Source organism: Urocitellus parryii, chromosome 11 (genome assembly GCF_045843805.1).
Source record: "Urocitellus parryii isolate mUroPar1 chromosome 11, mUroPar1.hap1, whole genome shotgun sequence".
Taxonomy (NCBI): domain Eukaryota; kingdom Metazoa; phylum Chordata; class Mammalia; order Rodentia; family Sciuridae; genus Urocitellus; species Urocitellus parryii.
The window spans coordinates 64,341,675-64,362,419 of NC_135541.1; the positions used below are offsets into that span (position 1 = coordinate 64,341,675).

A 20,745-nucleotide genomic window follows, 5' to 3' on the forward strand; every position below is an offset into this window, starting at 1 on the left:
TTTATTTACCATTTAATTTTTAAATGTCCTACTTGAAAACATGCAATTAATTGAGTTTCTACCTTAACATTTTATTTATGCAAATATTATTTTGGGAAAATGTGTATCACTGACTTAATGCTAATATGTCATTTTTATGAGTGTAATTTAATCATTGTTTAATTTATTTTCTGGACACAGCTTCCTCCTCTTCAGAAATATCTGGTAGGCAACTACTTTTTAATAAAACAAATGTTACCTTTAAAACTTTTAATTTGGTTGTTTGCGAGTTTTTATTCTCTTCTTTTAGTATTTTTATTTAGCATATTGTTAATAAAATACTTTGGTTGGTGAAGGAAATGCTTTGTTTAATGTTGGATTTTATATATTTATACAGATATTGTAGTTTTTTTATGTGATGATGTTTTATAAATGATAAGTACCGTACCATGAAGCAGAGGAAGTTGTACCAAGTAGCAGAAGGTAGATTATTACACACCACTTACCTAGTGAGATTATCCAAACTAATGAATATTTAAAAAAAATGTCCATATACTATTATAAATTTTGAGTGAAATAGCTAACATTTTATTTGGGGTTTGCTTTAAGAAGTTTTTATTATATTTTTTTCTATTTTCAGTTTGTTTCCTTTCTATTTTTCTGACATACATTGAATAAAGTTGAATAGTGTTGTGCTTTTATTATAAAAAGGCCATAAAGAGGGAAGTAAAATTTATCACATTACTAAGAGACCAGAGCCTTCAACATCTAGAGTAGTTGTCATCTGCATAGTAATACACTTATAAATTCTTCATATATAAAAGATAACCTCTTTTAAGAGTTAAATAATGGGACACTATAACTCACTACATATTTTTGTTTTGATAAGAAGTTATCTAGCATATTTCACACAGTATTGCAAAATGCTAATAAATTTGCTGAGTGTTATTAAACATTCATTGTAGAATTATCTGAATAAAAGATAAAGTTGTACCACACTTGAATTTTTAGTTAATTTTCTTAATGTTTAAAATGAACTTTGTAAGCCAGGTTCAATGACAACTGTAATCCCAAGGCCTCAGGAGCCTGAGGCAGGAGGATTTCAAATTCAGCCAATTTACAATCTCAGCAATTTAGTGAGACCCTATCTCAAAATAGAAATAAAAGGACTGGGGATGAAGCTTAGTTGTAAAGCACCCCTGGGTCCAATCCCCAGTTTAAAAAAAAAATAGAATGAATTTTGTAATCTGATTTTTAACTATGACCTGTGTGTAAACACACAAAAATATTGTGAAAAGCAAGGAGAGGTAAGAATTAAGTTGTGGATTTTGGACTTGTGGAAATGCATATAAATATTTGTTTCTTCTTCCTTCACCTCATGAATATGGGTGAATATTCTTACAAGCACAGGAACATTCACCTGAGTGAACATATAGGTTCCTTTGGCAAGCTTATCACTTTCAGAATGCAATGATGCAAACTGAAGAGAAAATTAATTTATTTGGAAAACAATTATAATTGTAAAAGCAAAATAATGAATTGAGTTAGTTTTTGGTGTGTCCTTACTTTTGTAATACCTAGTTTGCCCCATTATTAACCAATACAGAATAAAATATATTTTCAGAAAAACCTTTGAGGTACTTTTTCCTAAGGAGAAGTATTAATTACTGTAAGATGCTTTTGTTGGTAGGTACCCATGAACACACAGATAAATATTAGAGCCGATATTCTATCTATGTCTCCAAAAACTGTGGCTGTTTCAGGCTATCACAGTGGTTTAAGTGATTAACTATAGATAAGGCTTATATATTAGAACATAAGCAAACTAAAAAATTGAGAACCTCAAAACATATGCTTTTAAAGGAACTCTGGATTAATTGTGATATAGTACAGTGTTTGAGTCTGGCTGTCGCTCCTACCTCTTGTTTTATTAACTGATAACATCATGTATCCTTGGATTGAAATTTTAAAAATAACCAAAGAAAAGCATTTAGAAATTAAATCCACCAATGTCTAAAAATAATAAAATTTACAGTAAATCATGTGGTTCTTGATGTTCTTTTGTTTTAGGATTATTCATAATTCAGTGTATTGTGAAAAATATTACTTTTTATGTTTATGTTTTCTTCTATTTATTAGGTGTATGTTTTTATCAATTTATTTTTACAAAGAGTTGATTGTATTTATCTTTGTTTCTATAAAGAGATATATATTAGAGATTTCATATTTGTATATATATTTATAAGACAAAAACATTTCTCAGGAACAGTTTTTTTAATGGAATTATTTAATGACGTAATTAATGGCCATCCTTACTCTAAAAAAGGAATTGCCTTATATGTTGAATAAATTCACAAAATTTAATATCTTTGATTAATACATATTTTAAGTAATTTTCTACATGAAACCTTTATGAGATCTGTTGTTTTCTTTCTACAGTGCTACTTGACAGTAAGTCAGAATATTGATGAGTACCAAGAGTATTCCAAAGAATTTCCCAAATATCATCTTAGTAAATAAAATTAAGAAACCCCAGAAATTTTTCTTATAGCTCATCACCAGACTTGGAAAAGGAAAATCTTGTTTTTTCCTACTTACTATCTTTGGTAAAGACTGCCATTCCTTTCTTTGATCAGTTATTTTTTCTTAACTCTAAATCCACTTTGCATAAAATGACAGGAGAAGCTGAAGTAGGATGTTAGACATTTTTCTTTGATTCTCTTCCTTGTCTTCAAATTCTAATACAGGCATCTGGAGAATTTATATTTCAACTTGTTGTGCAAGTTCTATATATAAAACTAAAATATTTTTCAAAAGAAATTTGAGGTATATTTTTTGAGGTTCACAAATTGTGATTTCTTAAAAGACCATTACATTTTGTAATTAATTATGTTTTGATTTATTTTATACCTGCCATTTCCAAGTCAAGGCCATGTGCAGATATGTCTGTTCCAGGCCAAAAAAAAGACTCACAAAAACCAAACATACAAACAACCATAAACCCAACTTACTTATAAAACCACTCTTCTTCAATTGTAAATAGTACATTAGCTTTTAGAAGTAAGATAACTTGAATCACCCTTTATGTAAGAATTTTCCACCCTGGGAGGAATTAGATCATATTTGGTTAATTATATGCAACTCTTTGATTCATTATTTTGGTGCATGAGATTTTTTATACAATGAAAAGATTCTAATTTTAAAAATTAATTTTCTTAAAATAGTTCTGAAAATATTTTATATCAATGCTAGTTTATAGAAAGTAATAAAATAATGTCTTCAGAAATGCATACCCTAGTGTTACTTAAAAACTAATGTCTGCTTCTGATGCCTGTCAACATCATTTAAATTGCAAAACATCTTAGAATGCCAACAGCTTTTTTTGGTTAGTTACAGTGATACAATAAGATCTTTTCCAAAGATATTACATTGAGGATAAAGAAGGCAATAATAATTTGCATCTCAGAATGGCTCAATTTAAAACAGTTTCATAATTAGGGATCTTAAAGAATTTGTGAGTCTTCACTTCCTCTTTTAATTCTGTCTTCATCGTCATGATCATCAATCAGTATTTCTGAAATAAATGCCAACGTGCCGATCCAATTTTAACTTTGTCTTCAACTTTTTACTATTTCAACACTACTTAAATCCTGTTTTTATCATTTTCTTCTTTATAGATTGAGATAGAGAAATATTGGGAAATTTCTGAACAACAAATTAAAATAATTATTTTTTGTGTAATCAGGTTTTATTCTCATTCCTAACTACAAGAACATGAACACATCTTGACGATGACATTTTATCTATGGGAAGACAGATAAGCAGGGAATACTTTTAAATGATTGGTCATTTAATTAACAAATTTAAAACTTTAAACCACAGCTCTATAAAATATGTGGTTATTATTGATCAATATATAAGCATCTGGTTTTGAATTGCTTTAGTGCAAGTTTTAAAGTAGTCATTCAAATATTTAGAATGAGAGTGGTTTAGATTTTTTTGTTTATGTTTTGTTTTGTTTTGTTTTCAAGCCACTGTGGATATCCTTTATATGTTGTTAGTCTCTGGTTTCTCCTTTTCTCTCCTTTAGTAGTGAGAATGCAAATCTAATAACACAAATTCTCATAACCTGAAAACAGTCCTTTTTTCAAAACCAATTATTCTTGTTACTCCACAGATATCTGATGTTCTTCAGATATTTTCAGTTCATGTGTCTTAAGTCTCTATTACTATCACTGCTGGCATATTTATTTAAGCCACTATTTTTTTCCTAGATTGATTTCTAATTTTTACATTACTTTCAGATATGTTTTTAGAAGCATTATTGTTGTTATTAGATTTGAAATTATCAAAGCAATCTCCATATAGAAAAATATTGGAGATTCTTAGAAATCTGAGAAAGTGTTTGCTTCTTGTTTAGAGACACTAACTACTTCTCTAGTGTACCACAGTGGTGAATGCACATTTTCTGCTTTTTAAAGGAAGAATATTTATATGTAATTTAAATATATATAATATAAATATTCTTATGTAATGTAAATATTCCTACAAGACAAAAATCTTTTTTTCATATATGTTTTCAGTGAAGGAATTTCTAGCCAAAGCCAAAGAAGACTTTCTGAAAAAATGGGAGAATCCACCCCCGGTAAGAAATATTTAACTTTTTCTACAATTAAAATTTCTTTGTTAAGTAAAATCATGATTCTTGCCTAAGTAATTACCACTCCAGATATTTTAAGTTTCAAGTGGTTTTAGTAAGCATAAATTTAAAATGGGAATTATACCACAATGTTACGTTTTAATTAATTAATTGATAATTTTATATACATCTAAATTGAAGAAGGTACTAATTTATCATATAATACTCAAAATAGGTTTTGACACTAGCACGTTTTGGTGTTTTCTAATCTCATATTAATGTTGAATGATGTCCTTGTTAGCATACACCAAAGGTGGACTTTGTGATTATAAAATGGTAAACACTATATAACATGAAACATGAAGGGAGGTGAAGAAGATGGCATATATTTCATCATATAAAGAAAAGGTATGACTAGTGTAAACAGATGTTCTGTTGTGTATTAATGGACTTTGTTTCCATTATTTAATTGGGATTATATTAAACATTTCAGTCCATTTTATCAGTAAAATGAAAAATTAACTATTAACTCATGAAATTAATTCAGTTGAAATTTTAAGGGCTATTTTCTGCATTGATAAAGAATCTCATTAAGTATGAAATTAAAATGATAAAAAAGCATATTTCTTAAGTAAAACATGGTTGATTTCCTGCTCTGTAATAATTCAACATGATGTTGCTTAACAAGCTGAGTTTTGTTTGTAATAAATTCAACAACACTGAACTCCAGTTGCTATCCAGATTCATCACATATACAAGAATCATGTTGCACCATACTTTTCTCAAGCTAAAAGCTCTACAGACTAAGCCTTGGAAATATTTTCCATGATTTTCATGGATATCTTTGTGATTAAAATTATTAAACAATTGGGTCTGCAATTACTACTTGTTGCTATTTAGCACATAATTTGTTCCTAGTAATTTTCATTTTGTTGTGGCAGCAACAAATTCAATAGATTGATGCCTCTAATTCTTTGCTTCTGTGCTGTAGTCAAAGCCAAACAAAGATGTTTGCTTGTAACAAAACATCTATTCATGGAGAAAAAGAGTCTGATTATTGTTCTGAGACTCTAGCTTTTGGTTCTTTGTGGAATGAGGAACTCTTCTTTCCTTATTGTTACTGTTTTAGGTAATACTGGGTTATTATAACATCAGAGAGAGAGAGAGGCCTAGTGGCTTTTTCTCATGCTGTTCTTTAGCTCTGTAAGCTTGAATAAAGATCCAAATGAAGTTTGATAGTGCTTCTTCATAGGTAAATCTAATGAAAAGACTGATCTCTCAGCTTATCCATTTTATTACAATATTTACTAGTGCACTAAGATTGTATGGCTTACGTGACTCCTCTTTGGTATACTTCTGATCAGTTTGTAATTATTAAAATACAGAGATGATTTATTAGAAATCTAGTACTAGAAATTATATTAGAAAATGACCATTACTGATTCAGCTGCTCTATGTTGCAATATAATTCTCTCCTCTGTTACTGGATCCTTTCTTATTCAGTAGAGAAAGTAGGACCAATAACTTGAAACCTGAATAGTATTTTTGTATTTTTTCTACATGAATAGTTGTAACCCATATTATCATTCTGGTTATGTACTGCAGTGATTGTAATTATCACAGTTGTATGAAAATTTTAAGTTTTAAATTTGTTTCATTTTTCATTCCTTTGTAGAATAATGCTGGACTCGAGGATTTTGAAAGGAAAAAAACCCTTGGAACAGGTTCATTTGGAAGAGTCATGCTGGTGAAACATAAAGCCACTGAACAGTATTATGCCATGAAGATCTTAGATAAGCAGAAGGTTAGTGCTTCTTATTATTTACCTACAGGTTAACCTTCAGTTTTATTAGCATTAACATTAGTTGATATCTTAAGATAATTTTATTGTTTCATTCAATTTTTATTCTTAAATTGTGACTATATGATTCAGTTAAAAATTTTAGCATATGAGGATACATTATTATTTCAGTAGTTATACATAATACATATATGTTTAACAATAAAATATATAATGTCAACATGTAAAGAACAGAATTTCTACTAGATATTGGCTTATGGAAAAATACAGGAAACAATTACCTAATCCTTAAATTGGCATAACAGAAATTTAGAAATTTAGTTTTTTGATATTTTAATTTATGGTAGAAGCTCTCTTATTTAACATGATTGTATTTGGTAAATTTAAAATGTCAGTCATAGCAGTCAAATTTTAAGATCTACTTACTATAAAAAACAATTTTTAATTATTTATCACCATTTGGTGTAGCTAACGAATGAAGATATCTGAAGTATTTATGCTTTAAATATTAAGCTTCCATTTTCCTAATAATCAACAGTTAAGGGAAGGAAAAAGAATAATACTAAATTTTGATATATTACCTTAGAGTTATATTTCCAAGAATGACTTTTTGGCTTATTGGTATATTGGAAGGAAAGGGAAGAAGCAGTAATAGACTAGAAATTCACAGCAGCTCAACTGATGCTATCGAATAGATATGTAATGTGAGCCATGCATATCTTGTAAAATTTTCCAATAACCACATTTAAAAATTTGAAATTAATTTTAATAATACATTTTATTTAATAGCTCAATGACTTCTAACATAAGAGGTAACAACTGAATTCGCTCTAAAATTTATATATATCCATATACACATTTAATTCTACATATTTGTTTACTGCCTTCATTTACATATCTTTTCTAACCATGCTTCTTGAAAAAAATAGTTTAATCACTCTATCCACTAACTCACTTCTTATTAGTCTTCAGTGTACACACAACAGCTTACTTGCCTCCTCATTCACATCCTGCATCTTGCTACTCTACTAAAATAGCCCTGCCAAGTGTCACCAATCCAGTGACTGAGTCAAGTCCAGTGGACGTTTTGCTCATCTTATTTGACATTTTTAGAACATGTGACTGTGCTGAACACTCCCTTGAAACTCTCTTGTTCTGACTTCTAGAATGTCACTCTCTCCTGATCATGCCTTCACCTCTCCGGGTTCTTCCTATTTTGTCACTTTTCCTGTTCCTGTTTTTTGTTTGTTTCTTTTCCTCTGTCTGAGCTAGGTGCAATGGCTCACGCCTGAAATCCCAGTGACTCAGGAGGCTGTGACAGGAGTATCACAAGTTCAAGACCAGCATAAGCTACTTAATGAGAACCCTGTATCAAAATGAAAAGGGTGGGGTGTAGGTCACTGGTAAAGTACCGCTGGTTCCAATCCAAAAAAAAAAAAAAAATCATTTTTCTCTCTGTTCTTTTCTTTAAAGGTTGCTAATAAATCCCTAAGTTCTGGACTATTCCCCTTGCCTTCTGCTTATTTTCTACTCTTTCCCTATCTATTCTCCAACAGGCTCAACTCTTATGTTCTCTGATCTTGCTTAGTACGGTCTGAGCCTGGATCTCCCAGAGATCTTTTAGCTCCTGCCCTCCTTTTCTAGATGAGGTTATTGGGTCTCAGAGAGGGTGAGTGACTTGTATACTTTTGTTGGTAGCACAACAAGAAGACGCTTTAGATTTATCTTTGTTTATTAAATACGTCAGCAAAATGCTATTATCTGGGTAGCCTCTTGTATATTATTATAATTCTTAAGGAATTTATAAAATGTGCTTTACTAACAAAATATTAAGAGGATAACAAACTATATCATCTATGCTTTTAAGTATTTAGAGAAGACATTTTTAATTCCTCCTTTTGCTAAGGCAGCAACTTATTGGATAAATTACTGAGCCAGTTACCTTACGGATAAATTAAGGCCAACAAGTATTTCCTAGAAGAATAATTGCTATTTTATATCATTTCTATTATTTCAATGTTCTAAGTCCATGCATAATTATGACAAAAGCCTTTATATTCTGAAATTTGTCCAGTTTATTTAATTTACTAAAGCTGAGTGTTAAAATGACACTCCATGATTAACCCCTTCTTTTGTATATGAAATCACACAAATCTTCCAATTAAACCAGTCTGGCTTCTCTATCTTAGAGTATATGGGAGTGAACGGAAAAAATAAAAAAATCAGGCAGGAATTAAGGAAATCTCATTTCTTCACTCCATGCTATGTGTCAAGCATTGCTAAACACTTTTTGAATGTATTGTATCAGTGAAGACACATAGCTTTGTGTGGCATTAATCTCCTTTTTATGCCAATAACCTCGCTACTTAACTAAATAATCTTTTCAAACAGGTAGTAAATTGAAGCAAGAATCTGTTCTACATTTTTCTGATTTCTATACCTTTTTTTTTTCTTGTTACTTTTTCCTTTAAAATGTATTTGTTATCTCTGAGATCCTTTTTACCAACACCTAGTCTGATCCCTAATTAACTTCAACTGGTATTTTACAATAATATCATAATTTCCACAACCCCAGACTTTTCACCTTTAATTCATCCTCCTCACTGTCAACAAAGTTTTCTTAAACCATATCATATCATTTCCCTCATCCATCAAAAAGTTTCATGATGTTCATTAAAAGAAGTCCAAACTCAGGCTACCTAGCAAGGGCCTACTTTCAAACCCTTAGTAGTCTCTTATTCTATTCTCTACTCGAACTCCATGCTCTACTTCCCTGACTTGAAACTTGACCTTGTAGTGCTGTTCTGGGTGGGGCAGGGGTGATAGCCTATCTTCCTTATTAATAATTCCTCAAGCACTTGACTTAAAAAATCAGCTGGTGACAATCATTTTTTAAATTTATGTTAAATATATAAACTAACAGAAATATTAAGAAGCAAACATAAACTTTATATTAATTTTGAACATAAAACTACATCTCCAAGGATACTTGTTAATTTTCCTTTGCCATTTAAGAACATTTTGCTATGAAATTTTGAGAAGCACTATCCTAAGCTATAGCCAAATGGAACTACCATTCAAGACTTACTGTTGTATGTTTTCCCCCTCAGGTATTGGTTCTAGATACTAACCCTGACTGAACTTTCTTCTGTCTTGCCCTTATCTTTATTATCCATCCATCCATCTTAAAAGACTCAGCTCAACCCCTGCCTTTTAGAATAGATTATAATAAGAAGTGACACGTATTGAGCTTTTACTGTGTGCCAGGTACTATATTAATAACTTGAGATGCATTATGCCACATAGCCACTCTTAAAGTAGGTCTTACTGTAGCATTTAATAGGTGAAGAATCTGGGACTCAGAAAGATTATGTACTTGGCCTTAAATAAATGTTTTCTCTTTTGACAACTTATTATAACTCTAATTTGGCAATTATTCATATATTGTTATTAACATATTCATACATCCTAGTTTCAAGTGAGTTTATGCAGTAAGAATGCGATTTCTCCTGCCCCTATCTCTGTAACATCCATTATGCTTTATATGTAGTAGATACATACATTTAAAAGTAAAATAAATTAATTATAAATGGTGAATTTTTAGCTAGTTAATTTTCAAACTAGCTAAACATATATACTTTGGCAGTTTATATGCCTGGAATTCATTTGTATTTTAATTGTATTATGTCCCACATATACATAGTTGGCTTAGGGCTCTAATACAGAAAGCCTCTTTTGTACTTTTCATTATTTATTTCACAAGCCCACACATTGTTCATGGCCTAATTTAAAACCTGCTATATTATAAATGCAAAAGTAAACACAAAGCAACCGTCATTCTCCAGCTGGTGTTATATAATTTATTGTGATATTTATGGACTAATTGGTTCTATAACTTGTTAAAATGTAGACAGTAGTGACCCAACCACTTCATGTCACAGATTTTAAAAACTGAGGTTCAAAGACTTGAAATAACATCTCCAATTTATAAAGTTGTCTGAAATAAAAGGCCTAGGTTAGAACACAGATCTTCTGGCAACCATTCTTTGCTCAGTATTATTTGTGTACTCCTAATTTTACATAGTATACCAATAACTGGCTGATATCTTTAAGTACCTTTCTTATTCATGTTCAATTGGGTGATTTCTATGACTATCCCCATATTAATATAAGCCTCTAGCAAGAAAGAATGCCACTTTCTAATGATTTACACAAATATAAGACACTTATTTATGCTTTCCTAAGGTCACCTTTTCCTAAATTCCAAGTAGAATAGAACACGGTCTTCGTGAAGTCAGGATAAATTGCTTTCCCTTTCTATTGAGTAGACAATCCGGAGAAAGCTTGATTAATCCTAAGTGACCTCTTTTTCATGAAGACATAGTATTTTCTTGCTAATATTTTCTGTGTCCTCTTCTGTGACTGTGTAAATTGAATTTTTAGAATTTGTACCTGTATTTATTCAGGTATTATAAAATGAACAGATTATATTTACCTAATATTTTTAAATGTTTCCTTAGTCCTTAATTTCCTTACTGATCTTCTGAAGTATTTAAAATCAATATCTACTTACTGAAGTGATATGGTGATTTAACTGTAAGTCATTTGGAACCAAGACTTTTTCCAAATTAATTTTTAGTATTTTTTTATGGGTCTGTTCCTTATTCCCACTTAGTTCTTACTTTTTAACTTCATAGTTTACTTTTTTTTTTTTTTTTTTTTTTTTGGTACCAGGGATTGAACTCAGGGGCACTTGCCCACTGAGCCACATTCCAAGACTTATTTGGTATTTTATTTAGAGACAGGGTCTCACTTTTGCTGAGGCTGGCTTTGAAATTGTGATACTTCTGCCTCAGTCTCCCAAGGCACTGGGATTACAAGGGTGCGCCACCATGCCCAGTCCATAGTCTACCTTCTTAAGACCAAGGTTGAAGTCCTCTATTAGGTTCTTTTCATTTGAATCTCATGAGCCCAGTTTGTAATTATTATGCTTCTTATTAAAGTCCAGCAGTTTTGCTTATTCAAGTTTTTTATTGTATGGAAAACACTTTTTTTCTTTTAAAATAATAGTATCTTTTAAATTTTGCTTAAGTATACTCAAGTATATTTATTTCTCAATTGCAGGTTGTTAAACTGAAGCAAATAGAGCATACTTTGAATGAGAAAAGAATATTACAGGCAGTGAATTTTCCTTTTCTTGTTCGACTGGAGTATTCTTTCAAGGTAAATTTTAATAACATCTAAATAAGATATTTTCAACCTCATGTATTTTTAAAAATGTAAAGCTATGATAAAATTCTAAACCAGATGATACAACTAGAGAACATGAGTAAACAAAGGAAATATTTTTAGATTTTGTGTAATACAATCCTATTGTGCTTATAAACTTAGGTAATGAAAAAGTTTTAGCTCTCCCAGGACAACTTTTCAAAGTGACATATATAATTTTTCATTGGGAGGTATTGCAAAATTTAAAATTTTAGTGAACTAGTAACAATATGCCTCCTGCAAATGAATCCACTTCTCTTAAACACTTTAGACCATCATCTCACTATTATTTCTTACTTAATAATTTGTAGAATACAAGTTACTTGCATAAACCAACACAGTTTTCCTCCCCTGTTCAAGTGTCTGATAAAGTACAAAGGGTTTATTCTTTAAATTGGCAGTTTTCCAGCTCTTTGGAATGATACTTGGCATTTCTCTACTCTATTGAATCTATTAAACATTGTAACTTTTTTACCCCTTTGTTCTTTAAATCAAACGAAAACCTATGTATTCAAGATATTAAAATCATTAATCTCTCAGACATAATATATAAATATTATTCACTTTTTAAAATTGTTTTTTAACTTTGTTATTCCTTTGCCTATGCTGTAGCATTATTATTATTGCCTCCGTGTTAAATGTTGTCTCCAAGAACAGGAAGAGCAAAAAGTTCCAGACTAATTTGTGGCAAGAATGCCAGGAGGAAAAAAGAGAAAAACAAGATGAGTGTCCCAGTATAGGAAAGATATAGGAGTTCCCATTTATTCTCTTTTTTCTCAGTTTTATTAACCTGTCAGATGGATTTTGATTTTCTTTTTCTAATTGAAAATGATATAATCTTAAAATACTTTTACCTAGATTTTCCATTTTAATATATTTCTTTTTATTTGTTGATAGGATAATTCTAATTTATACATGGTTATGGAATATGTCCCTGGGGGTGAAATGTTTTCACATCTAAGAAGAATTGGAAGGTTCAGGTAACTAATGCCTTTTCCTTTCTTGCATCTTTATTGTGCTTGTGTTTATTTTAAATCAGATTCTTTAGTTAATACCAATGTCAAGAATTTATTTAATTTAATTAAACAATGGTTTAGTTATATGAAGCATTAGGTGAAAACTCTTAACCAGAAACATACCAAACATGATTTTTAAAATTCAAATAAAAGCAATATGAAACCAATTTAATATTCTGTTGGTAGATATTGTGAGATTATTTGAAGAGTTTCCAGAAAATACAAATTAAATTTTAAAATACCAATATTTATTGAACAAATATTTGAGATTATGTAATGACATAGTACATAACATATTGTAATATAATTAATATTTAATGATGACCATATTTGAAACAGGTTTGCATAAGGATGATCATGAGAAAAGACTAAAGAAATGATAATAGTGATATCATGATAAGATTATAAAAGTGCTGTTCACAAATTTAATTCTTAAAGTTTTTGCTATGTTGAATTTTTGAAATATATACATAGTTTAAGAGAAATTTATAGTTTCTTATCAGGTTATTACTAATATGATCTCAGTTGTGAAAATTGGTTTTAGATACTGATAGTTTTATCCGTGTATAATAGCTCATAAGCTACCAGTGATAATTAGCAATCTAAAATAAAATGAGGCTGAAACTGAGAGCAGGTCCAGCTTCTCTCGAGATATAAGAATTAAGTTAAACATTAGTATGAGCTCAAACAGGGCTGATGATGGTAATTTGATTCATAAAGAGATAATGATAGACTTGGACTATCATGAGATGATATCAGATAATAGGCAAGCATTAGTTATTTGCATTAACTGGGGACTAAGTCATATTTTTATTTATTGACCAGTAATATGTAAGTCACATAATGTGTCAGGGACTTTCACTTCCTTTTCACGTCCCTACCAACCTGTTGTCCAAGCAGGCTTAGAATTGTCACGTTGTTTTCACTGAAGTTCCACACCTAAACCTGTTTTCTGAAAGTTTTCTGCCCATTTTCTGTAACTGCTCATTTCTTTGCTCTGTAACTCCTCACACTCAGCTTTTAATATTTGACTTGGTACTGCAAGGAAAGCAAGTTGACTGAAATCATTCACTCAGAGATACTATCTTTTCTGAGTTTTCACACATAAGACACATACACTCTAAATAATTCTTATTCTCACCTTAGGAACTTTGAGGCAACAAGAATTTGAGATATAGTTTAGCGTGTCTTTGATCAGAAGCAGTGAAGTCAACTGATTCTCTACTTAAACAGAGGATGTCAAGACTTAAAAGCTGCCACAGCTTTAAACCTTCCTGATATCTTCCTGCAATTCCTTAAATATTTAGTAGAAATACCCAATAACAAATGGCATTTAGAATTTTTTTGCTATCACTTTTGAACAATTCAATTGTTGTCTGTATTCCTTTGGGCAAGCATTAGTGTTTAGCGATAAATCATTATGTGAAGTATATTGTATATTTACAGATACACAGAGAAAATATATGGGAGACCTCTCAGGTCACATGTTTCCAAGTTTAAGGATACTTGTTGCAATAACTGGGAATGAGTCCTCCAATTTCTTATGATTTTCCCTTCATCCTTTATCATTTGACATAGGATATAGATTGTTACAATGTTGGGATAGGGCTGAAACTGAAAGAGTATTATGAAATGTTATCCCCAAAGTGTTCTTCTTTTCATATTCATTCATTTAACAAAGATTTAAGGGCCATCTGATGTAAATCAGGCTGAATTGGGAATTTCAGTAACAAGCATTTCTGATGCTACCAGATCAAATTCATGCCATCCATCTTTTGGGAAATCCTACTAATAGTTTAAACTGTTTATTGAAGATATATAAAAAAGAAAGTCATTGGAATGACTTTGGAATTTATCAGGCAGATTAGCAGAATTCAATGAACATACTAGAAAATTAATTATAAATTTAATTTAGAAAATTGGTACATCCTTTTGTAATAATACTCATGTGGCATGAAAAATATACTGATTTGTTAAAATTACAATGACATATAGATGTAATCTATGCATACAAGAACTGTGCATGTTTACACAAGCATACAGATTATATATGTCAGTGTATCATATACATCCATGGTAAAAAAATAATTTGCTAAGATTGCATATTTTGTTGGATAGGATAGGATTTGATAGGATTATAATTGTTTATTCTTCGACTATATTTTGTGATTTCTGTAATGAGGATATCTTATTTTTGTAATAGAAACTACTACAAAATGGCTAAAATGGCATTAATCTTCACATTAATGAAGTTAAAGAGCTTGTATACAATGAAATTCTTTAAGCACTTGAAATTTGTGAAAAAAGTAGATAGAACCTAATTAATTGGAGATAGATAGTCCAATTAGCACATTAACTTTTCAATCATTCTCAAGTTCAGACATAATTATAAAGACATTATTGTCTTTATAATATGGGAAATAATAATTCAAAATAATATAATTGTTTTAAGGTTATGCTTTTCTTCAACATAAATAAGATGATGAGTGTACCTTACATAACAGGTGCATAGAGAAAAACATGTTCCCTAAATGTATCAAAACATTATTTGAAGACAATTTGGAAATTTACTAAATATTTGAAAACACAAAATTCTTTATATACATTTAAAAGAAAAAAAATGCATTTATCTCCTCAAATACCTCCATTCTGTGTTATAGTAATTTTTATGTATAATCTGTTAACTCATGATTGTTATCCATTTTACAGAAAATCAATGTTTTGGGTTTTTTTGCAGTGAGCCCCATGCGCGGTTCTATGCAGCTCAGATAGTGCTAACATTTGAGTACCTCCATTCATTAGACCTCATCTACAGAGATCTAAAACCTGAAAATCTCTTAATTGACCATCAAGGTTATATCCAGGTATGACTTGAACATATCTTATATAACATATTTGAGAAAATACTAAGTAAGAAGTCTATGTCAACTGTCAATGTTGAACTTTTTCTTTTTTGAGAGAGAGACAATCACTGTTTCCTAATAGCTCAAATCGAGTTTTTAGTTCTGCTGTTATTACAGAGAAGCAAGAAAGCACATCAAGGATGGAACTGTTCAAATCTCCTATAACAATTGTGAACTGAATATAGACTCCTGCATAAGCAAACGATAATAGCTAACTTTGTGAGTACTTATTGGTGCCAGGCATATTCCAAGTGTTTTACATGTACAGGATGGAGTATCCCTAATATGAAACCTTTTTTTTTTTTTTTTTAAAGAGAGAGTTTGAGAGAGAGAGAGAGAGAGAGAGAGAAATTTTTAATATTTATTTTTTTTTTAGTTCTCGGCGGACACAACATCTTTGTTGGTATGTGGTGCTGAGGATCGAACCCGGGTCGCACACATGCCAGGCGAGCGCGCTACCGCTTGATCCACATCCCCAGCCCCAAAATATGAAACTTTTTGAGTATCAATGTGAAACCACAAGTAGAAAATTGCACATGTAATTTCGTATGAAGGATACAGGCAAATTACAGATACACTAGAAATATTATATGGTTAGCTTTAGGTTATGACAATAATGTGCATATGAAACATAAATGAATTTCATATTAGACTTGGAAAACATCATCAATATCTCACTTGTATATATAGATATTTCAAAATTTAGAAACATCCAAAATCTGAAACACTTTCGGTCCCAAGCATTTTGGATAAGGGATACTTCACTTGTATTATTTCTTTTAATCCCAACAACTCCATGAAGTGTAAATACTATTCTTATGCTCATTTTAAGTTAACATACGTAAGAGATAGCAAGATGACAGAGCCACTAAATAGTAGAGTCAAAATTTGTACACAGGTAGTCTGATCTTGGAGTCTATGCTTTTTATCATTACAGCAGCCCCAATTACCAAAACTGAACTGGTGACAATGTTTCGTTTCCATTTCTTCTATTAACAGAGTGATATATCCCTTTCTACAAATTTGTCTGTACGTTCTCCCAATAATGCTTCATACTTTGATGATGTAATTAATGACTGAGGACACATTGACTATAAGGAATACTTACAGCATTGTTCCATTTTTTTAAATTTATTGTTACCTTTTATTTATTCATTTATTTATTTATATTCCTTGAGTCTAGAATCTTATGATAACAACTACAAAGCATTTATCATTGTTTTTCATCTGTTTCTTTGTTTTGAGAGGGAGAAGGGGTTTCCAATTTGAGTTGTTTTAATAACCTTTATTCACTAAATAATCACTTCAGGAATTAGTCTCAGTTATATTGACCTAATTCCACGATTTTCATTTTAATCCTGGATTTCTAACCCCGCCAACACACACTGATACTAAGGCTTGAACCCAGAGGGTTTCTACTCTATTACTGAGCTATATCCCCAGCCCTTTTTTTATTTTATTTAAGACAGTATCTCCCTAAGTTTCTGAGGCTGGTCTTGAACTCATGATTCTCCTTCCTCCTGAGTCACTGATATTACAGGTGTCCACTGCCACATCATACCCTGAATTTTTAACTTTCAATTTGGGTACCATAAATAACATTTATCATGAAGTGATAAATTTTAACAAGCATTTTTTTTCTCTCTTATAGGTCACAGACTTTGGGTTTGCCAAAAGAGTTAAAGGCAGAACTTGGACATTATGTGGTACTCCAGAGTATTTGGCTCCAGAAATAATCCTCAGCAAGGTATATTTATAATGTTAGTTTGTAAGAAGAAGCAACATGAGGCATGCATCACTGTGGATTTTTGTGTAAACAATTATGGGTCTAATTTTACATTTTTTATTTGATCTAAGTTATGAATTTAAATCTATTTGTGCATGATTACTCAGGAATAACTATTTAGAGTTAGCATTAATCCCCTAAATTATATCAATTTTGACTATGGATATTAGAGAAATAGAGTGGAAAAAATCTAACCTCTAGCTCCATATTTGAAGCCAAATACAGTCTTTTCATAATTATTCCCAGTAACAGGAAAACCAGTAAGCCTTGCCAAGAGGCAAATCTAGTGGTGAAATATACAGTTGTCAATTCTTCCTTTGTTTCAAATTTATCAATTTAATGAAAGGAATATGTAAAAATATTTTTAATTTTAGCTTAATAGTGATGTTACAGCAATTGAATAGTTTATCTATTGAAAGCAGTCCTACTTTTCAAACAGTGAAATGTGGGAGGAGAAACTACAACCATATTTAAAAGAATGTTTAACTTCTCTTTTCTTTTCCTCACTGTTCCTTGATGGAGAAAGCTAGAAGAGAGAAATTAACAAAAACTGACCATAAATAGGAGCAAGGAAAGTGAAAGAAACCAGACATGGGCCTTATTGTGTCACAAACTAACTAACTGAAATTTGGTTAACCTATGGAATGTTAAAGTAAAAATTTTCTTTTAGCTTTTCTTCTATTATCTTTCATAATTTAAATCACATATAACTTTTTAGTCTTTTATAATCTAAATATCATGCTATTAACACATTTCTTCTTTATAAAATGCACTCAGCAAATAATGTAACCACAAAATAAGCACCAAAACTGTACAAGTGTGTATATGTTATAAAAGTAATAGACGCTTATTGCAGAAAACTTGGAAATGGAGAAAAATATAAAGAAACAATCCTAAAACCTACAATCCCACCACCCAGAGGCAGCCTTTTGACATTTTTTTTTATGCATGATATCCTAGTTGAGATCATAGTGAATGTATAGTTTTGTGGCTAGCTTTTTTCACTTGCATGTTAACAAGCATGCAAACCTCATTCTTTTTTTTTTTTTTGTCTTTGTGGTGTTAATGCTTGTATGCAAATGTACCATAAAGTATTTAGCCATTCTTCTATTGAATATTTAGATTTTTTTTTTAATTGTTGTTTTCAGAAGTTTTTGTTGTTGTTCATTTGGGTTTTTTGTTGTTGTTGTTGTTGTGTTTGTTTTTTGCTATTATATACAATTGTGATAAACATCTTTGTGCATAAAGCTTTTTCTGTATTTCACATTATTTCCTTAGGATAGATTCCCAGAAGTGGAATTACTGGGTCAAAGGGTATGAACATTTTTAAGGCTCTTGATACATATTATCAAATTGCTTTCCAAAAGGTTGTACCAGTTTATACTCCTACCAGTAGTCTTTTGAGAGTACCTATTCTACCACACCCTTTCCAACACTGGTATTCTCATTTTTTTAAAATTTACTAATTTAATAGGCAATAACTAATATGTCATTGTTTTAATTCTCATGTCTTTGATTGTCAGATTTCTTTCAAATGCTTAATAACCATTTGGTATTTCTTTGGGTGTGTGTATAAATTATTAGTTCGTGTCCTTTGCCTATTATCTATTGCAATTTAGTGAGTTTCTTATTGATTTGTTTTAATTCTCTATGCGGAGGCTGTTCTTGTACCTGGCCTATTTACTTGTAAACAGAAAAAAATGAAAGCATATAAATTAGAGAGTTGAGCAACGGTGATGCCCATTTCCATCAGCAAAATTAAGTGCTGTTCCCATTATGTCACTCCCTCCTTTTAAAAAACACATAGAATCAGGAAAAAAGAAAAAAAAAACCTGCTGTATTATGACACCATATTTTAGCTAATAATTTGAAAACTAAATTATTTATAAAGCTAATATTTTTAAAAAGGGTGGAGTATGGTGAGGAATGATAGCAATTAGAGGGTATATTAAAAGGCAGAATAAAAAGTCTGAGAAGAACTCAGCTTATTTCTGTCCATGATCAAGTGGTGGTGGTTTTTTATTCCCATACTATTGTGCCAACTGACACAGAACAAAGTTTATTCAAAAACTTTGATGTAAAAAAAACCTTGATGTAAACATGTTAGTATAAACATGTTATTAATATTTGTTTTCTTATAAATACTTATAGATCTTAATTTTAATAAGCTTAATATAAAAAAGCCAAACCTAATTAAACAAATTTTTGAATTGTATATTTGATTTCTAAAGCACTTTTTATCCATATTATTCCCTTTATTTTGATATATTACTCACAAAACCAGCTGGGCTTGGTGGCATATGCCTGTAATCCCAGTGCCTCAGGTGCGGGGGGGGGGGGGGGGGGGCGCTGAGGCAGGAGAAAAAAAAGGGGCTGGGGATGTGGCTTAGTGGTTAAGTGCCCATGGGTGAAATCCCCAGTACCAAACAACAAAAAAACAACCCTCGTGAACTAGTTTAACTAGTTTTCTTCTCTTTATACCTTTTAGAGATGAGAAGCAAAACAATAGACAATTACAAAAGTAAAATATACTTAAATATTAGTATTAATTGAATTTCACACTAAACTTTTAGCATTCATGAGATACTGTGAAATAGATATGATTATCCATAGAATATTAACCCTCCTAACTCCAAGAATGTATTATACTTTTCAATCAACTTCACTATTTACCACTTTAGTACGCCTATTTTGTTTCAGAAGTTTGGAACTGTCTAGGTCAAAACCCAATTCATACAATTGTGGACCTAGAATGGGCTTTGGAGGGATTTTGGTCTGACTCCCTTTCTACTATTGAGCAACTAAATTATTCCAGTGAAACAGGAAACATTTCATTGTCAATAATATTCTTAATGATTCTAGGAAGATGATTTAATAATCCTTCCTAAATCTTATTCCAATATCTGGAAATTCTCCCTTTTGTTTAACTTAAATTTGACCTGATAAATTTTGTTCTTTTTAAAAATTCTATCCAGAATAGCTGTTTAGCAACTGCTTACAAAATGTTTCATAGCTTCCAGGTCATTTTGAATTTACCTGTGATTTCATTTTCCTCTGAGCAAATTAAGTGATCATTGACATTGGTGTTGGTTTACCCCAGGGATACAATAAGGCAGTGGATTGGTGGGCATTGGGAGTGCTAATCTATGAAATGGCTGCTGGCTACCCACCATTCTTCGCAGATCAACCAATTCAGATTTATGAAAAGATTGTTTCTGGGAAAGTAAGTAAAACATTTTGTTATTTTTATTCATTATTTCTAAATATGAATTTTAAGGTTTAAAAATAGAACCATATTTGTTTTCATCCTAAATTGGGATGTATTTTACTACATTTTATGTTATGTCAGTATT

General features: G+C 30.7%; 1 protein-coding gene across 3 annotated transcripts in view; it reads left to right on the plus strand.

Moving 5' to 3' along the window:
* Prkacb (protein kinase cAMP-activated catalytic subunit beta) overlaps positions 1 to 20,745 on the plus strand; it is a 109,632-nt gene that overhangs the window by 74,817 nt on the left and 14,070 nt on the right. For all 3 annotated transcript variants that reach the window (XM_026406143.2, XM_077791168.1, XM_026406142.2), the window contains exons 2-8: positions 4,563 to 4,624; positions 6,294 to 6,422; positions 11,544 to 11,642; positions 12,585 to 12,667; positions 15,441 to 15,567; positions 17,258 to 17,353; positions 20,493 to 20,615. In XM_026406143.2, the coding sequence (XP_026261928.2) occupies positions 4,563 to 4,624; positions 6,294 to 6,422; positions 11,544 to 11,642; positions 12,585 to 12,667; positions 15,441 to 15,567; positions 17,258 to 17,353; positions 20,493 to 20,615 (719 nt within the window). The remainder of the gene's footprint in view (positions 1 to 4,562; positions 4,625 to 6,293; positions 6,423 to 11,543; positions 11,643 to 12,584; positions 12,668 to 15,440; positions 15,568 to 17,257; positions 17,354 to 20,492; positions 20,616 to 20,745) is intronic.